The sequence below is a fragment of the Stenella coeruleoalba genome (genome assembly GCF_951394435.1).
Source record: "Stenella coeruleoalba genome assembly, chromosome: X".
NCBI lineage: Eukaryota > Metazoa > Chordata > Mammalia > Artiodactyla > Delphinidae > Stenella > Stenella coeruleoalba.
The window spans coordinates 107,209,408-107,227,583 of NC_137152.1; the positions used below are offsets into that span (position 1 = coordinate 107,209,408).

General features: G+C 37.5%; 2 protein-coding genes across 3 annotated transcripts in view; one reads left to right on the top strand and one right to left on the bottom strand.

Annotated features, from left to right (window-relative positions):
- The window catches only part of STK26 (serine/threonine kinase 26), a 64,977-nt gene extending 50,686 nt beyond the window's left edge, over window positions 1-14,291 (top strand). Inside the window, exons 4-12 of the mRNA XM_079910296.1 lie at window positions 1,841-1,897; window positions 6,358-6,466; window positions 6,552-6,709; window positions 7,629-7,814; window positions 8,915-9,063; window positions 10,321-10,414; window positions 10,839-10,901; window positions 10,984-11,120; window positions 12,172-14,291. Coding sequence (XP_079766422.1) covers window positions 1,841-1,897; window positions 6,358-6,466; window positions 6,552-6,709; window positions 7,629-7,814; window positions 8,915-9,063; window positions 10,321-10,414; window positions 10,839-10,901; window positions 10,984-11,120; window positions 12,172-12,196 — 978 coding nt within the window. The 3' untranslated portion in view covers window positions 12,197-14,291. The remainder of the gene's footprint in view (window positions 1-1,840; window positions 1,898-6,357; window positions 6,467-6,551; window positions 6,710-7,628; window positions 7,815-8,914; window positions 9,064-10,320; window positions 10,415-10,838; window positions 10,902-10,983; window positions 11,121-12,171) is intronic.
- A 2,150-nt stretch (window positions 14,292-16,441) lies between these two features.
- FRMD7 (FERM domain containing 7) overlaps window positions 16,442-18,176 on the bottom strand; it is a gene marked incomplete at both ends in the record, with an annotated part of 55,091 nt that continues 53,356 nt past the window's right edge. For both annotated transcript variants that reach the window (XM_079910512.1, XM_079910511.1), the window contains one exon: window positions 16,442-17,491. In XM_079910512.1, coding sequence (XP_079766638.1) covers window positions 16,442-17,491 — 1,050 coding nt within the window. The remainder of the gene's footprint in view (window positions 17,492-18,176) is intronic.

The following is an 18,176-nucleotide window of genomic DNA, read 5'->3' on the forward strand; positions in this document are numbered from 1 at the left end:
GTTTTATAAGATCTTTTTATTTTTCTTTGAATGTCAGGTGAATGGGAAGCATTCTGAATTCATGAGGTAGAATGTAGTACTTAGGAAAAAAAAACGTGGCAAAAGATAAACTTCTCAGGCTGTACGGCATTGTGAGAAACACTTTTTTCTTCTGTAGAAAAAAATAGGAAGACTCATCAGGTTCACAGTTCTTATGTTCTGAGTCCTAATTTCTATACATGGAAACTCCTGGAACTCTTCTCCTCTCCCACTGTTATGGGGATTTATTTCCTCTCCTGCCTACTGTATACACCACTCTCTCTTCTCAGTTCAAGCTGGCCTGCTGTGACAGGAGAGAGTTGATGTCAAGATGGGCGGGGGACATTGTTCCTTTCTTTTATACATTCTACATAATGTCAGCATCTTAATTTAACTGAGCCTTCCCTCCCCGGACCCTTACCCTACACCACAACCCATTCCCCCCCACTACAGTGTCCCCTAAACACTCATCATCATGTTATTGGAGTCCATTCTCTGCCATAATAAAGCCCCAGTCTCATGGAGACACTTGGAAATTTTGAATGGAACTCCTGAGTACTTCCCAGGGATTTTGGAGTTTGAGGACTACTGGCAACAGCTTGAGAATCTTCATTCCACAGCTGGGACTGTAAAGGTGAGAGATGTGTTCCTGGCATCCCAAATCGAAGCACGACACTGAATATATTTTCCCCTAGAAACATTGTTATGGTATAAATGGTAGTGTCTCTGGTATCCTTTCTGCTATACTATGGATACCTTTGTGTTAAATTGTCTTTTTGGAGGACACTGCTCCAGGAACCTAGGCATTATTTTTATGGGAAAATGCTTGCTTTCCAAATTCCAAACATCTTACTTAAAAATGGACTTTTGGAACACAATCCATTCACAACTTGGCTATTGGCCAGTTTAGCAAAACCAACCATTCCGCTTTCAGTCAATTCTGTGGTCCTACAGTAATTCAGAGAATACCACTCATGAAATGGTATGGAGAGAGAGATGTCTTCCGTATTTCAAAGTATAGCTGAAAGAAAAATGATTTAATGATTTATTCCAAATTTTATCTGATGTAGCTGAATGGTGTGTGTGTGTGTGTGTGTGTGTGTACACCTGTTTTGTAATTCAAACACACATGTTCCCCCTATGAGCTCCATTTCCTCTTGTACAACTTACAGTGAAGTTAATTCTACATGAATTAATCATAATGCTTTTTAAGCTACACACTCCCTTTCTCTTATCCTTTTACCTCTGGGGAGAGGGGGGTCAATGTTCTTTCTAGGTTCCATATGTGTACGAAAAATCCCCGTTAGTCCTGGTTGGTAAAAGTTGTAAAGTACATTAAAACAAAAGCCAAAAACTAAAATAAGGCACAATACCCAGTGTCCTCAAACTCTAAAATCACATGGGAAGTACCCAGAAGCCCCATTCAAAATTTCTACAAGTCTCTATTTACCTCCTCATTCTTTTTTTTTCTCCTCATTCTTTAGTGTAACTATCTTTTCCTTTCAGTATCATTATTCAAAATAATTTAAAGCGATGTTTTTTTCTGGGTTTTATAAAAGTTGCTAACAGTTAAACAATAAGGAACAATAATGTGTTATTTATTTAGCTATATCATATGGTAAATCGGTTTCAGGGAGGGCCAAGACTCAGAACTTGACTTTCATTTGTAATAGTCTATGGAAAAATATATTCTGAGTTCCAAACAACTAATTTTAAACCTGTATTTTAGAACCAGTACATTAGTATGTCAGATTTAACATTTATGCTAGTATGTTACTTGGCTCAGGTTTATAATTATTAAACTATTTCATGGCTTTTACAGGGTTCAAAATTATGGATAATAATGGAATACCTGGGTGGTGGTTCAGCACTGGATCTTGTAAGTATTTTTAAATAATTACACACATATATCCATACTTGTACTTTTTTCTTTTAATTGGAGTAAGCAATGGTTTTTGGACAAGCTAAGCAGTTGTTTAGTTAATACGTTCACTCTGTCTTCAGGACTACTACTCTTATATAGATTCAGCTATATTGCAGGCTTCTGCACGTTGCTGGCATTCTTAAAGTATATAAGAAATGCAAACAGCTTAATAAAATAAAATTCCCCCCAAATTAGGAATGAGCGTGTGACAGTTGCCGTCAGTTTAGAGTTTTACTTTACGTGCTTATCCCCGAGAAGACTCAGTGTTCTTAGATTTTTAAAAAAGATATCATTCAGATAACTGTCTCTAAAATTGGCTCTTGGGTTTTGACCAAGAAGGCCTACAGACCCAGCTCTCTGCAGAGTTGTCTCTGCCCCTCTATAGGTCATTTGGAAATGTGATGGCATCTTTGTCACAATGACTTGGAAGTGCCACAGCCATTTTAGTGGGCAGGGACCAGGCTGCTACAATCCTGCAGTATGTGGGAGAAGTTCTAACCAATGAAGATATGTTCGTGCATGAAATGTTTTTGAGAAACACTGGTTGTTTTCCCCAAGTGGTGTGATTCTGTCAGTGTTGTTCCCCGCCTTTTAAATCTTTATTAATGTGACATTGTATTTAAAATGCAATATGAATGACTAGAGACAAGTTTGTGTAGTGGAATAACCACTGGGCTGGCCTGTGGGAGTTTGAGGTTCTAGCGCTGGCTCTATTTATAACTAAATCTGTGACTGTGAACCAGACACATAAATTCCTTGGACTTGGATGTCCTATAAAACAAAGAATTTGCACTAAGCTCCTCTTCCATGTTTAATATAATATGACTTTTATATAATATGCTTCTGCCTTTGAAATTATAGAGTCTGCTGTTTCTAAAAGTAATTTTAATTCTTATATTTTAAAGTGGAGATGAGTTTTTCTGACTGAAAGTAATCAAATATTTTTTAAAGGCTTTCATCCTGACTGCCAATGACTCCAAAGTTTCAGATAATCCTGTGAACAGAAATGACCATAAGCGATTTTCTTCCCTTTAAACAGAACCATACTTAAACCATTCTAAAGAAATGGTAATTAAACTTGATGAAGAGCCTCATCTTCTAGGAATTCATCGCAGTTTAATCAGTTGCTGAGTTAGGTCATCCTTCCTTGTGTCTAATGTAATTCTTATATCCTAAAGCTAGAGTTCATTTTTTTCTTTCTCTCTCCTCTCTAGTGAGAGAACATAACTGGTGTTTCTTTGGATAATAATCCTTCATGCCTATGGAGTCAGGTCTCATTCTCCTCTTGCCGTTAAATGATCTCAGCTCTATTTCTCTTGTCACGTGGTTTGATTACACAATAATTTTTTCATTAGCTCCACAAGAAGCCTCACAATTGCTCCACGAGCCTCCTTCCACTTCTTAAATATTAAGAACCCTTTCCAAATTTATCACAGTTAACTGCCCCCAAAAGTGCTTACCATGTCACTTCCCTGTTTTGTAGGCATTGGCAAAGCTAGTGCACTGCTTTCATCGGATTTCTGATAGCAATGTGAAGCACTGGACACTGGCCCAGCCCTAACTAATACAATCTGTATCCCCAGTAGTAGTTTGGTCAGTTTTATGAAATCTCTGAATGAAATGATTGTGAGATCATAATCTCATTCTGCCATTCTGATCTCCACCTAAATACAACAAATACCTATTAGCATAAATTCAATGAACTTAAAATGTTCTTAAAATCAAGAGACCTAGATCCTAGTCCTGGTTCTGCCACTGACTAGCTGGCTAATACTGGGCAAGCCATTTAACCTGTGCCTCAAATGTTCAATGAAGAAATTAGATGAGTAATCTCTCTAACTCTGTTTTTCTAGCCCTAACGCTTAATGATATTGTGATTTAATTATAAACCTCATTTGACTGGACTTTGTAGGCAGAGCAAGTGATGAGAAAATGTGCTACTTCTTCTTCATATATAGTCCTGTACGAATGAATGCTATCATTTGGGGGAATCTAAGAAAGGATCAGGCTTAGAAGAGGGCACTGCTACCGGGGACAAGAGAAATCAGGAGGGTTGCTGGGTAGAGTGTTCATCCCTTAAACTGGTGCCTGACTAATGGAACATGATTATGACCAGTATTGATGTCAACATTATATAGTGTATACCTCAAGATTCCCTCCCATTCTAACAAAAATAATTAGTTGTATGTGAACAGACTTTGAGCATACTCTACGTTATTTTATTGAATTGATTATACCTTACTTCTTTCCAAATAGAATTGCAGTGACTTACAACAAAAACACATATAATAAGGTTAAGAGAATAAAACATGAGCACCAAGGGAAAAAGTTGGAAACAATATGCTAACTGTAAGAGAAAGCATAACAAAACATGGTGCATTAGGGACTGGCTGGAAGTCAAAAGAGTATGGGGAACACCCCCAAGCCCACAAGTAGATAGTCTCTGAAAGGGAAAATGTCCCTCTCTTGAATATCCTCAGTTGACAACAGAGGCAAATCACACAAGGCCAGTACACTGCCCTGGGGGCAGAAGTGTTAGCTATTAGAGACGTGATATGGTCTTCAGTCTTTGGAGAGAAGCTCAGTTGTGCGCTCCAGGGACAGTCGACCAAGATCTTGCGTCATCTCTCCCAAGGTTGCATTGGAAATTTTTAAAAAAGCAATCTGTGTTCCATCTACTTTACCTTCCTTCTCTTTCCAACTCCCTTATTTCTCCTTTTCTGATCATTATCATCATGGCTAAGGAAACATTTTAACCACAAGGTTTGGGACAGTTTTCTGTCTGATAGTGAACAAGAAAAACGCAGCTCGACCACCACCCCATTCCCATTTCCCTGCCACCCAGGCGCCCCTACCATCCCCCTCCGGTACCCAGTTAAGTGAGATTTTACTTTTACTGAATTTTAAACTGGACCTAAGTATACCAGATAAGCGACGGACCACTTTTCTGTTTGTTTTTACTTAAATATATTTTTAAAATTCTGTATTATCCAGGGCACTTTTAGAAATCCTTCAGAATGATAGCTAGTATCTTTTATATGGACCTTGCCCAATTTCCTAAGTGACTGAGGGTATACCTCCTCTGGCCCTGTCAACATTTTATAATCAGTGATACTAAGTACTAATCTTAAGTAGTATGACATTTATCTTTAACTTATTTGGTAGTACCTCAGAATTTCATTGCCAGCAATCAATAAAATAATATGCCATTTTCACCTTTTAGATGACTTTAATCACTGCTGTTTAAAAAGAAACTTTTGGGGTGGAAGTTGATATATTTGAAAGTAAACAGATAATGTTACCTAGGAAAGGCACCTATTGAACTATGAACATCCCTGGAGTATACTATATATCCAGAGCATAGTTAATATTAAATGGTGAGACTGAAGTGTGGTTTCTATTTTAAGCTGTTAAATTTCAATATGAAAGTGCCCTTTATTGAGAATAAATATGGCATTCATGAAAGATGAAATACAGAAGGTGCCAAAGAGCTGTGAATCCCTCCCAGTGTGAGGCATAGTGGGCAATATTTGATTTTCACCACCTCTTCCCTCCTTCCAGCAAACAGAACTCTACCTCAGCTCTGACTCTAGATTCCCACCCTTTCCTGTAATAATATTGTACAGTCCACTGTTTGTGCTTTATGAGGTACCAGAATTTTAAAATAACCATTTATTTTAAGGAGAGATTTTCAGATATTCCATTACAAATTCTCCTGAAACCTAATCATTGCTTTCCTTGTATTGCAGTTAAAACTACTGGCTTTAGTACAGGGAAATGTGTTACATTTATTTGAAAAAACGTATCCCTCCATGATTTGATATTTTTTTACAATGAAAGTCTGAATAGTTTAATTATTATATTCCTAGCTAAAATTTAAATCTGAGTCTCAAAAAAGGCTCTATGCTTTACAATGTTTTTGAAATACACAAATGCTAAGAACTGTGCTACAGCTGACCTATATGATCAAATTTGGTTGCTGCAAAAATCTTATGGACCGTCTGATCTAAAAATCAGTTCGGTGTAAATATTTAATAAGTTTTAAACAGCAAATGCCAAAATTTAAGTAGCTGATTTCTTTTTTCCTATCTGAGAAAAAGAAAACTAGTTCTGTCATTATTTAAGCGTGTTTCTTAGATCTTTGATGTAAATATTTAAGAACCTTAGGATTTGGAGCTAGTATATAGGTTGTACTATCTTTCAAGATTAAACTTAATCATTAAAAAACCCTTTCTGCCCTTTGACTTAACTTTCCTCACCTTTTAAAATTTTCTCATTTGTTTAAATATTGGTTTAATAAACAGAACTGCTTCATATATCTAAGCGATTCTCTTATTTCAAAGAGAATGTCAAGTTCGAACTTCATTGTTCCAAACTTTTACATGTATATGTATGTATGTGTTTTTCCCCCTAAGCTGAGAGCTGGTCCATTTGATGAGTTCCAGATCGCTACCATGCTAAAGGAAATTTTGAAAGGTCTGGACTACCTGCATTCAGAAAAGAAAATTCACCGAGACATAAAAGGTATACAGAAGTCTAATGTGAACCTGAGAAAAACAGATGCATTCTGAGGAAGCTGAGGGTTTTTTCATCTCTTTTTCCCTCCTAGCTGCCAATGTCTTGCTCTCAGAACAAGGAGATGTGAAACTTGCTGACTTTGGAGTTGCTGGCCAACTGACAGATACACAAATTAAAAGAAATACCTTTGTGGGAACACCATTTTGGATGGCTCCTGAAGTTATCCAGCAGTCAGCTTATGACTCAAAAGTAAAGTGTTACCTGTACAAACTATTTTGTTTTTAATATTAAGTTTTATATAGCGTACTATCCTATTTAATAAACTGCCTTAATACTCCTTCCTTTTAAAGTATTCCTAAAGCTAGAGTCACGTCAGTTGTTGCTGGTAAATCATACGTTCCCTTGTTGCTGGTAATATTTGGACCTTCTTCCCTTCAGTGGCCTTTCATCCTACTTGGAATACAATCCAAAGTTCTTACTATCACATATGTGTCTCTCTACAGTCTGGCCCTTGTCTACCTCTGGCTCATCTCTTATCACTCTCCTCTATTTTCTTTTTTTTTTGATCTCTCTTCACTTCCACTTTTTTTAAAATTAATTTGTATTGGCCCTCTATTTTCTATCTGCTTCAGCCACAGTGGCCTCATTGCTGGTCCATAAACACAGCAAGTCCCCTCTAGCCTCAGGACCTTTGCACTTGCCTCTCCCTCTATCTGGAATAGCCTTTCTCCCAATTAGGTCTCTGCTTAAACATTACCTACACAGAATGGTCTTCCCTGGCCATCCTGTGTAAATTTGCAGCCCTTTTACCTTATTCATTATTCCCTTATCCTGATTTACTATTTTCTTCACAGAACTTAGCACCATCTGACATCCTATTATTTATTTATTTATCTGTCTCTTCTACTAGAACATAAGCCCCTTGAGAGCAGGGATTTTGTCTGGTTTGGTCACCACCTGAGTCCTCAGTGCCTAGAATACAGTACCTGGCACAAAGTAGAATATTCGATCATTTTTTTAAATAAATGAATTATATTAATAAAAATTTATTAACATCACATTTCTTGAGACACTTTCATATTGTATGACCGTTAGACTCCACAGGTTATTTTGTGGCATTATGTTGGAATGGAATTTCAAGGTAATTGTTCTTTCCTCCTTACCTTAGGCTGACATTTGGTCACTGGGAATTACTGCTATTGAACTAGCCAAGGGAGAGCCACCTAACTCCGATATGCATCCTATGAGAGTTCTGTTTCTTATTCCAAAAAACAATCCTCCAACTCTTGTCGGAGACTTTACTAAATCCTTTAAGGAGTTTATTGATGCTTGCCTGAACAAAGATCCATCATTTGTGAGTATATATGCTATGACTACTATTTTCTATGATCAGATCTACATAGAGCCAGTGTGGTTTGTTCAACAGTGAGGAATACAGTGCCTGTGAAAACTGTCTAAGATTCTTCCCTCTATGTTCCCTCTATGTTGCTAATTTTGTTTAGTTGTTGACAAGATCCGCAGTTCCTTCTCTCCTTCCCCTGCATCTTTTTCTCTTTTTTCTATGGTCCCTAGCTTCTTCTTTATTCTGTTGATCATTTCCTATTTCAGTGGGAAATAAAGTTCATTTTCTAGGGTGTCATTATGAAAGTATATGTATAACTATTCACAATGATTTTTATTCAACTGTGTTTTCATTTTTCATGAAAAGTTGTTTGCGTTTCACTATTTTTAATTTAAATGTTCAGAAATTCCAACATGAAGTTGTATACGTTTCCTGAAGTCTAATGAGCTCCATTCATTTACTTGGCAAAGTTGATTACAGTTGTTCTACTGTTTTTAAAATAAAGCTGCCCGATGACTTCGAGAAACTAGAAATATACAAGAACTGAATTTGATGTGACGATTTTTAAGTTGCTAATGGCTATTCTCATAGTAATAAAATACTAGGGGGAAAAGTATCCCCCACAGCACCTGGTGTTTGTATTTAGATGCGATATGAATTAATGTGTGATGAAGAAGGGGGTCATATGATATGTGCAGATAATTAAAGTTACAGCCTTGCTAGTTTTCACTCTTTTTTCCAATTTACAGTAAATATAATAAAAGTATTTTAAAGCACTATTTTGAAACATTTTAAAATTTTTACTTAATTATCAAAGTCCTGCCATGTGTTTCTCTGCTTTTAAGAAAGCCCTGCTGCCTGTTGCTAGTAGGTAGGCCACTTTTTGCCCATTGGGCTTTAGCAAATTGGTACCAAAGTAGTGAATTTAATTTGGTTGCCTTGAGCCACTTCAAAAGTAGAATTAGCTATTGTCCTGTGGCATTTTAGTTATCCTCATATCTGCAGACATACTTTTACACCTTTCCGCTTAATAGCTGAAGTGATTTCTTATCACTCCTTGCAATCAAAAGAGCCTAGAAATATTCATGCATCCTTTCTTTTTTGTTCCTTAGCGTCCTACAGCTAAAGAACTTCTGAAACATAAATTCATTGTAAAAAATTCAAAGAAGACTTCTTATCTGACTGAACTGATAGATCGATTTAAGAGATGGAAGGCGGAAGGACACAGTGATGACGAATCTGATTCTGAGGGCTCTGATTCGTATGTACCAATTATTTAATTTTTATGTAGATAGCCCATTTTAATATTGCATATATTTTAACGGTGATCCAATATGCTTTCTCTAGCATAAAATATAAACCTTATTCTAAAGTCTGACTTTAGAAACTGTGAAAATCTTTTAAAATCACCGTCTGTGAAGTACAATGAATTTGGAAACACGTTTTTTTTCTTAGAAGTGAATTGCTTTAGTTTTAAATGGTCTCGGTCTAACCCCTAGTGGATACTTGAGTATATTACAAAATTTTGGAACAAAATTCGATTTAAGGTGTTTTACTAGTTTGCCCAAAGTGATGAGGAGCAATGTCTTCTCTTACTTTGATGGCAACCTGCAAAATCCCTCTGGAGAACTAACGTTTCCCAGCTCTTGGCCATGTACCAAACCGTGATCAGACCGGGACATTGAAATATTCATTTATATCTCATTTGTACACCCTAAAAAGTTGCATTGTTTTTTAACTGCAGCATTTATACTAACATTTTAACCTCTAAGTCCGTAATTTAATTTACTCCTTCGCTAGCTGAATTGACACAAAGGCAACACCAAATTTCTTTAGATATACTACTTGCATTTATGAGAAATTGCCCAACTTTTAAAAGGTCTGAAAAATACCAGGATAGTTGTTTTTACTCTGTTCTAATGGTTGTTGGCCTTAGCTGCCCAATGAGAGTCACCCATGGAGCCTTTCAAAAATGTAAATCGACTATACTCCAATATAAAATAAAAATTAAAAAAAGATCACAAGCCACACTACAGGAGATCCTGATCTAGTCAGTGGGAAGGGGTTGGGGCAGGGCTTTATATATAGTAAGAGACCTTCACGTGTGATGCTGGTACACACTTAGAGTTGAGAACCATTGCTACTCTTCAGTAAAAAGCAGCGTCGAGGGCTTCCCTGGTGGCGCAGTGGTTGAGAGTCCGCCTGCCGATGCAGGGGACACGGGTTCGTGCCCCGGTCTGGGAGGATCCCGCATGCCGCGGAGCGACTGGGCCCGTGGGCCATGGCCTCTGAGCCTGCGCGTCCCGAGCCTGTGCTCCACAATGGGAGAGGCCACAGCAGTGAGAGGCCCGCGTACAACAACAACAACAAAAAAGCAGCGTCGATTTGAAACTGAGATCAAATGATTTTTTATACATCGGGACAATTCTCCGTTCGGAGTCTGGCTGCATTGATTAGGTATTTTCACCAAGCTGTAGCATTTAGGAGCTTATAGAAGTATCTTTGGCAATCTCTTTAGGGAATCCACCAGCAGGGAAAATAATACTCATCCTGAATGGAGCTTTACCACCGTGCGAAAGAAGCCTGATCCAAAGAAACTACAGAATGGGGCAGTATGTATATGGAGATGATCACTTCCTCTTGGTAGACTTTTTCGAACTATATAGTGAGAGTATGATGGCCAAAGATTGTTAGAATTTAATACCTCTAAAAGCTCATCTACCTCACTGTGTCCATAGTAGGTTTCATTTGCCATTCGTTTTGAGCTAATTAAGAAAAGGTCATAGAAGTCATTTAAGTGGCCATTGGTATGTTTTAAAATGCATTTTACCTAGAGATATCTAAACCCAGTGGAATCATGTATATCAGTTGTAATCCTCTAAGTTAGAGAACTTCTGGATGACGGATGGGAATTAGTGATGGGAAGAAAGCATGGAAACTTGCCCTGTATTGGGTCTTTTGGGAGGAGGATTCCAATGAATGCACATGAATGATTATCTTAATGTCATGTGTATAATCTATAATATTTGTTCAAAGGAGCAAGATCTTGTACAAACCCTGAGCTGTTTGTCTATGATAATCACACCTGCATTTGCTGAAGTAAGTACAGATTCATTAGCTTTGGATATCTATTTTAAGAAGTATAATAATTTTAAATGTTATAGCTATTGATCTTTCTCAGCTTAAACAGCAGGATGAGAATAATGCTAGCAGGAATCAGGCAATCGAAGAACTGGAGAAAAGTATTGCTGTGGCTGAAGCTGCCTGCCCTGGCATCACAGACAAAATGGTGAAGAAATTAATTGAAAAATTTCAAAAGTAAGCTTGAAATGTCATTTTAAAAAAACTATTTTGACATTTTCTGTTGCATGTTCATTTATGATGCGGTAATATAATTACCTACTTGATTGAGTCATTCTGTTTATTCCTAACAAAGTCAATTCTTAATAGTCATATGCTTGAAAACTGTTTGTTTGTTGCCCATCTTAAACATTAGCTTTTGGAATTATTATCTTCGGGCATTACAAGGTAGTTTTCCACTGAACGAAATGGCCTGGCTTTTTTTTTTTTTTCCTCTCCCTGTTAGTAGGAGTACAGACAAAAGGTCAGGGGACATATTCTTATTTGGACCCTTGTAAATACCACTGAGGAATGCTTTCATTCTTGCCACTACTCTTATTACACTGCTGTTCACATTGTTTCAGTGCTAAAGTTCATTAAGTTTAACCCCCATAAGAAAAGTTGAGGATTTTAGGTAGAGAAACTCAAATGAAGACTCTAAAATGTTCTTATGTTTGATTTCAGTTTCTATATTGCCTCTTGAACTGTTGCTTTAACTTTGTTCACATTCAATAAAGTTCTTACATTTAATTTTTAAATTCCCTTTAAAAACAAGACTTTTGTATGCATATACAAACACAACTCCTTAGCTCAAGCAAGTTATAAAAAGCACTACTAATCTTAGCCTTAATCCCATTATATTGCTTCTCAGTGCATCTTTATATTCCTTTGTATTTGTGATGCCGCTGGGATCAAGTTGGAACAAACCATTCAGCCTGTAAAACACATAATCTTCTAGATCTTTCTGGCTGATAAAGCCTATTTATACTCATCAGCTAAAGCCCCTCTTAAAATCCCTTAGTTTTTAGTGGAAACCTCCCCTCTTTTCCAATTTGCAAACAAATCATTGGAAGTTGTAAAATCAGACCCAGAAGGGATTTTTGAACTGCTTTACATTTTAACGTTTACATGATGAGACGCAATACAATTTTTGTTTGCTGAATCAATTCTTTCATTGCAGAGTTCATACAGATGTAAAATAGACACATGCATAGTTATATATCAATTTAAGTTTTTCTTAATTTTATAGGTGTTCAGCAGATGAATCCCCCTAAGAAACTCCTTGTTAGTGGCTTCTATTTCATATGGACCCAGAGAAACCCACCAAAGCTACTTCAAGCTTAACAATGCTTAACTCATGAGCTCCACGTGCCTTTTGGATCTTTGCGACATTGAAGATTTGGAAGAAGCTATTCAACTATTTTGTGATGGTGTTTATCATTTTATATTTTAAAGAGATTATTTTGTAAGGAATAACTTTTAATACTATAGTTTCACCTGTATTCTAGTAAATGTTGAGATGCAGTTTTGCTTTTAGGTATCATTATTACTTAAGTTACTAGGATGAATACCTTTCATGTTTTGATCTTTAGTTAACTGTACAGTTATGAAACATACAGGTCTTTCAAAGTCATCCTAAATATTCAACTTTTGTAATCATCAAGCCTCAAAAAGCTTTTTTTTAAACACAAGCATATTCTAAAAATGACTACTGGTGGGGAGGCGGAAACAAGTCACACGTTCTTAAAGCAGAAGGTTTTTTTTAAATTTATTTTTGGCTGTGTCGGATCTTCGTTTCTGTGTGAGGGCTTTCTCTAGTTGTGGCAAGCGGGGGCACTCTTCATCGCAGTGCGCGGGCCTCTCACTATCGCGGCCTCTCTTGTTGCGGAGCACAGGCTCCAGACGCGCAGGCTCAGTAGTTGTGGCTCACAGGCCTAGTTGCTCCAAGGCATGTGGGATCTTCCCCGACCAGGGCTCGAACCCGTGCCCCCTGCATTAGCAGGCAGATTCTCAACCACTGCGCCACCAGGGAAGCCCAAAGCAGAAGTTTTTAATAAGCTCTTAGAAATGAAACCTGGAAAACTATTGACTCTTCTCCCAAGTGGGTATGATATTCCAGGCAGCTCAATGATGATTACATCTGAGAGCCCTGCGTTTGAAACATTTAGAGGCAACATGTAGCAACAGAGGTACCTCTTGGTGTGCAGTATTTACTTTCTCTTATAGAAGACACAATTGACCCTTATTTAACATGGTTGGAAAGTTAAAGCAGTACTAATTAGCCAAGGATGGATTTTTGGTAATACCGGAAGAATTAGTTTTTAATTCATTTTTAAAATCAACTCAAATCGCATATTATATGCTTGGATTTGGGGAGCTTAAAAGAAGCTGATTATCATGTGATTATAAATACCTGATCAACAGGTATGAATATAATTTACACCAGCATATTTTTGTCATGGTCATAAAATGTCCTATAAACTATTTATACATTTTTTTTCCTCATAACTATCCAATACATAAACATCATTTGTTCATTTTTGAAAGGGTATTTAAATAAGCATTTTCTAGTTCATATGAAAATAACCATAGTACAGGATGATTTCTGTCTGTACAAAGGTAAGTTAGACTGTACAGTTAATTTTCAGTTATATTTATGGTACTGTTACATGGGTAATACCTTTTTCTTTTAAGCCCAGTATATATATTATGCCTGCCTAAGTTCTGAAGTGGGGCTATATTTCAGTAGTTGTAGAATCATTGATATTAATTAGTTTTGATAGTTAATGTTTTATTGTTTGGGTCTGAACAGTTTGGTTTTTGCACAAAAGTCATTTTAATAAACCTGAATAATTGCCAAACATTAGAAGAAAGATTTTCTTCAAGTGAAGAATACAGTTTTTAGTCAAAGTGGCCATTACCTCTTCCTTTTTTGTAATAATACAGACACTTGAATAAGTTGTTTTTGTGTCACATGCCAAGAAAATTTTTTCATTGGTGCCTATACTGTAATAATTACTTTTAACACATTGTATTTTGAAGTAATAGTTCAGTTAAATTTTTCACCTGCTATGTAACTGAAACTCAATTACAGTTTATAATTTGTAGAGGTCTGGTGGTAATTTTGCAGCTCATATCATGTATCAAATGAATATTTTTGTAAAAATAAAAGCAACAAATTTTTAAATTGATTATTTGAAACTGTACAGCACAGCTGCACCATAGATAGAAAATTGTATTGCTTATTCATTATAGTTATTAGTCCTGTAAACTGTTTCTGGGTAAGCAAACTTCAGTGTTTTGCGGGGGGGTTAAAAATAAATATTTAAATTTCCTGGTCCCCAGTGTTAGTTTTCTTGAGGTGGGGGTATGGTGTGGTATTTTAATTGTTTCAAATCATTTCTCCTGTCCCCTTTCATTTATTGTTGGAACTTTTACACCAGTGTTTCCATTGGAAACTAGAAGGTATTCTTCACATATTATTAAACATTGATTATAGCTCCAGTGAATATGTCCTGATTTCTGCCTCCTGTCCTGACAAAATTATTAATAGAGTCCTCTTTCACTCAAAAATGTCCTTCCTAGGTTACACAATAAACTTTATGGTCACCCTAGTTATAGTTTTATTAGGAAATTTTATACAGATTTGAACGCTGTATTTCTCTGGGGGAAACAAATTTCACAAAGATTTCTAGAAACTGAGATGAGAAATAGCATATAATCCTAAAAGAATTTGAGTTTTTCCTAGAGAAAAGGTCAAAGATGAACTTAATATAGCTTTGAGTATCTATAGGATTAATATATAGGTGATTGGGTTTCAATATATTCTTATTATTAAATAGCTATTCTAGACTTGTGAGTTACCGGATTCGATTCCAGGAGCAGGAAGGAAAGTGCTAGCATGTTGGAAAGAGGTAGAGTGAGGTATATTCAAAGGGATTTTTGTGGTGTAAGGACTAGGAGAGTAAGAAAACTATTCCATCCATCTTTTCTCCATTCAGTCATATATAAAAATAGCTTGCTTACATAATTGCATCATTTCTTTGAAGTCACTACCTAACATTATCTTGTAAATATGTTTTACTTACCATTAAAATCAATAAAGAAAATAAAGTTCTCAAATAGAATGCTATACCTTCCAAGGGAAATAATAGAAAAATTTTGAATCGGCCAAGGGTAGAATTTTGAAAAAAAAAAAAAATAGAATTTTAGTTCATTAACTCAGCCTGGAGTACTATCCTTTTTTTTTCAGCTACCCCAATTCTACCACTTCTCCATCCCTGACTATACATTTTTACCTGCTTCCCTCCTTTTCCTTGTTCTCTAAATGTCCCTTCCCTTAATTATAGGCTAGAGCCAATTACTTCTGAAACTGACTGAAACAAAATGAAGTTCATACTTACAACTTAATTTTCAAATAAATGGGTTTCCATCACTCTTTATTAAAATGCTATTCATCTCATTTCCTTGCCTACATGCACACAACAAGATATGGCAAAAAAAATGCTTACAGGAGAGATTACATAAACAGACCAACATGTTAACTTTTATCTTTCACTACATATTATAGCTAGTTAAGAATAGAGAGTAAGTCAAACATCATATTATCCCCATCAGGCAGATGTCTGGCTTTAGAAATTGATCGACTCCTGAATTCCTGAGGTTTAGAATTCTGCCAAGTCCTAGATTAATTATAAACTTGTGTTCTGTTGAGAGGATCTATGTTCCTTCTTGTTCCTGAAATATAGGAGAGCCATGCTCCCCCTAACATATGTTATAAAAATTGAAGTCTTTGGGGCTTCCCTGGTGGTGCAATGGTTGAGAGTCCGCCTGCCATTGCAGGGGATGCGGGTTCGTGCCCCGGTCCGGGAAGATCCCATATGCCGTGGAGCAGCTGGGCCCGTGAGCCGTGGCCGCTGAGCCTGTGCTCTGCAATGGGAGAGGCCACAATAGTGAGAGGCCCACGTACGGCAAAAAAAAAAAAAAAAAAAAAAATTGAAGTCTTTAACATAAAACAGGGCCATTTTTACTGGGTCCCACATGAATAATGAGGACTGAAACCTTTAGTTGTAGTATTGTTTAAGAACAACATGACCAACACACTCACAGTCTACTAAACCGCTAAATGATATCAGAACCCAATTCTATAGGTCAATCCATACTGTCACTGTTCTTCAGTGTTGAAGAGCCTGACCTTCGTTTATAATGTCTCTTTGGGGAAATGTATAATGGAGATGACAAATACCCACCTCACTCTGCTATGGGGCTGGTGAGGAAAGGGCATGTTCCAGAATGATTCAGAGGGAATAGAAGAGTGAGGCTTGAGGAATGGGGCAGAGCTGGATCTTTCATAAGCTAAGTGCCTAATCTTAGAAGAGTCCCTTAATACCAATGCATGGTAACAAAGAAAGTGGTTTTTGCAGAAGGTTCCTTATGTTTCACCTAAGTTAGTAACATGGAATTGGCCTGGAAATGTTCATAGGGTTCACGTTTTAAGCTAAAAAGTAATTACGTGGTTTTCACAAAGTCGTATCTTCAGCACTTGATGTATTGAAAGAGACATCTTCATCTTCTTCATCTAGCTGTAGGCTACCAGAAGACAAGCGGATTCTGGCCGTGGGTGAACTTATTCCTTTGTCATACAAAGAGTAGTAGTCTGGTTTAAGAATCTCTGATTCAGAATCACTGGATTCACTAGCTACATACCCTTCTGTTGCTCCCTGATCCACTAAAACTGTTGGAAACTCCTGCTCTGCAAACACATATGTAAACAGGTCAGCTTTACGACTCAGAGCAGGACAAGGCCCTAAAGGTCTAAATTCTGATCCAAAAGGAAAACGGATAGTTTTCATGTCTGATTGGCTCTGGGACCGTTTAGGGGTTGGCTCTTGAATGTTATATGCAAATGCATCTTCTAAATTTGGATCTTCCTCTTCTAGATCTACATTGAGGTTGCCCCTGCCAGTAGTTTGGGCCATAGCTTCATGGAGTTCTTGAAAGTCTTGCTGAAAGCTCTTCATTCTGAGGTTCCTTGGGCTTCTTTTGGCTGGCTTCATTGCGGTAGGCTGTAGACAGCTGTCTGGCCTTTCCCTTTCCTCTGCCATGATTGGAGACTGTCTGGGCACCTGGGGTGGTCTGTCCACATAAAAGAAGACTTGGGGAAGCATAATAACCTGCTGACCAGTACAAGGAATATAGGGCACATCTGTGTAAGTTAGCTGCCTTGCTGGACTCACTTTGCTTATAAGGGCAGAAGATGTGCTCGTGTGATTGTCAGCAAACTTACAGCTTGTTTGGAAGGAGCTTAGAGGACTCCTTTCCTCAAAGTAGTCAGGATCGGGGTCGGTGGTAAAGACAGGGTCTGTATAAATAAAAGGGAACGAGGAACTGCTCTGGGACTGATGTAATGATGTGGGCTCTGCCTCTGGTTTGGAATGCTCCAGCTCGGCTGCAAAGGTCACCTCCACTGCAGAGTTTCTCCTCCTGCTGTCCAGCACAGGCTCAGAGGCGTGCACTCCATTCACATTTCGGTAGTACCCACTGCCATAGGCTAGTCTCAAATCTTCCACCTTGAGAGAAAGAACATGTTGGTGAAAGAAGGAAAAAGCCATTTGGTTGGGGTGGGGGCAGGGATCTAAATCAGCCTTGAATTTTCAAAGGTAGTTTTTCACAAAGGCCTTTCAACCCATGTTCTATACCAGGGTTGATAAATAGATACATAAAAGGTAATAACTTGTACCACATCCCAATTTATGTGCTGAAAAATACACGACGCTTTCCTTTCTCAACACCATCACACTCCCAGCCTCCGCATTCTCTATCTACTTGAGCCAGCATCGTACTTCAAGCAGTATGGTTAAGTAGCTGTATTCATGAGCTAGGAGTTCTGCCTTTTGGTCCTGGCTCTGCCTTTATTTGCTGTGTGACCTTAGGCAAGTCTCCTAACCTCCCTGTTCCAGCCTCCTCCCTATTTTCTGTAAAATGGTGGGGAGGAGGGCTGTAAATGGCATGAGATGGTCAATCAATAGATGGTACCTTCCAGCATTATACCTCTGTGATGCCTTTCAGATAAAAATTGCCTCTGACTTGAATGAAGACAGAGTTTATGAGACCTCTGATTAATTTTTTTCAGGAGAGAGCAATGGTTCATACTATAAAACTCAAATGAAGCCATCATCTCACAGTTCCAGGAGAATAGTACTTTGTTCTTAACAAAATTACATAGCAAAAGTACTTTAAAACCTTGACCCAAGG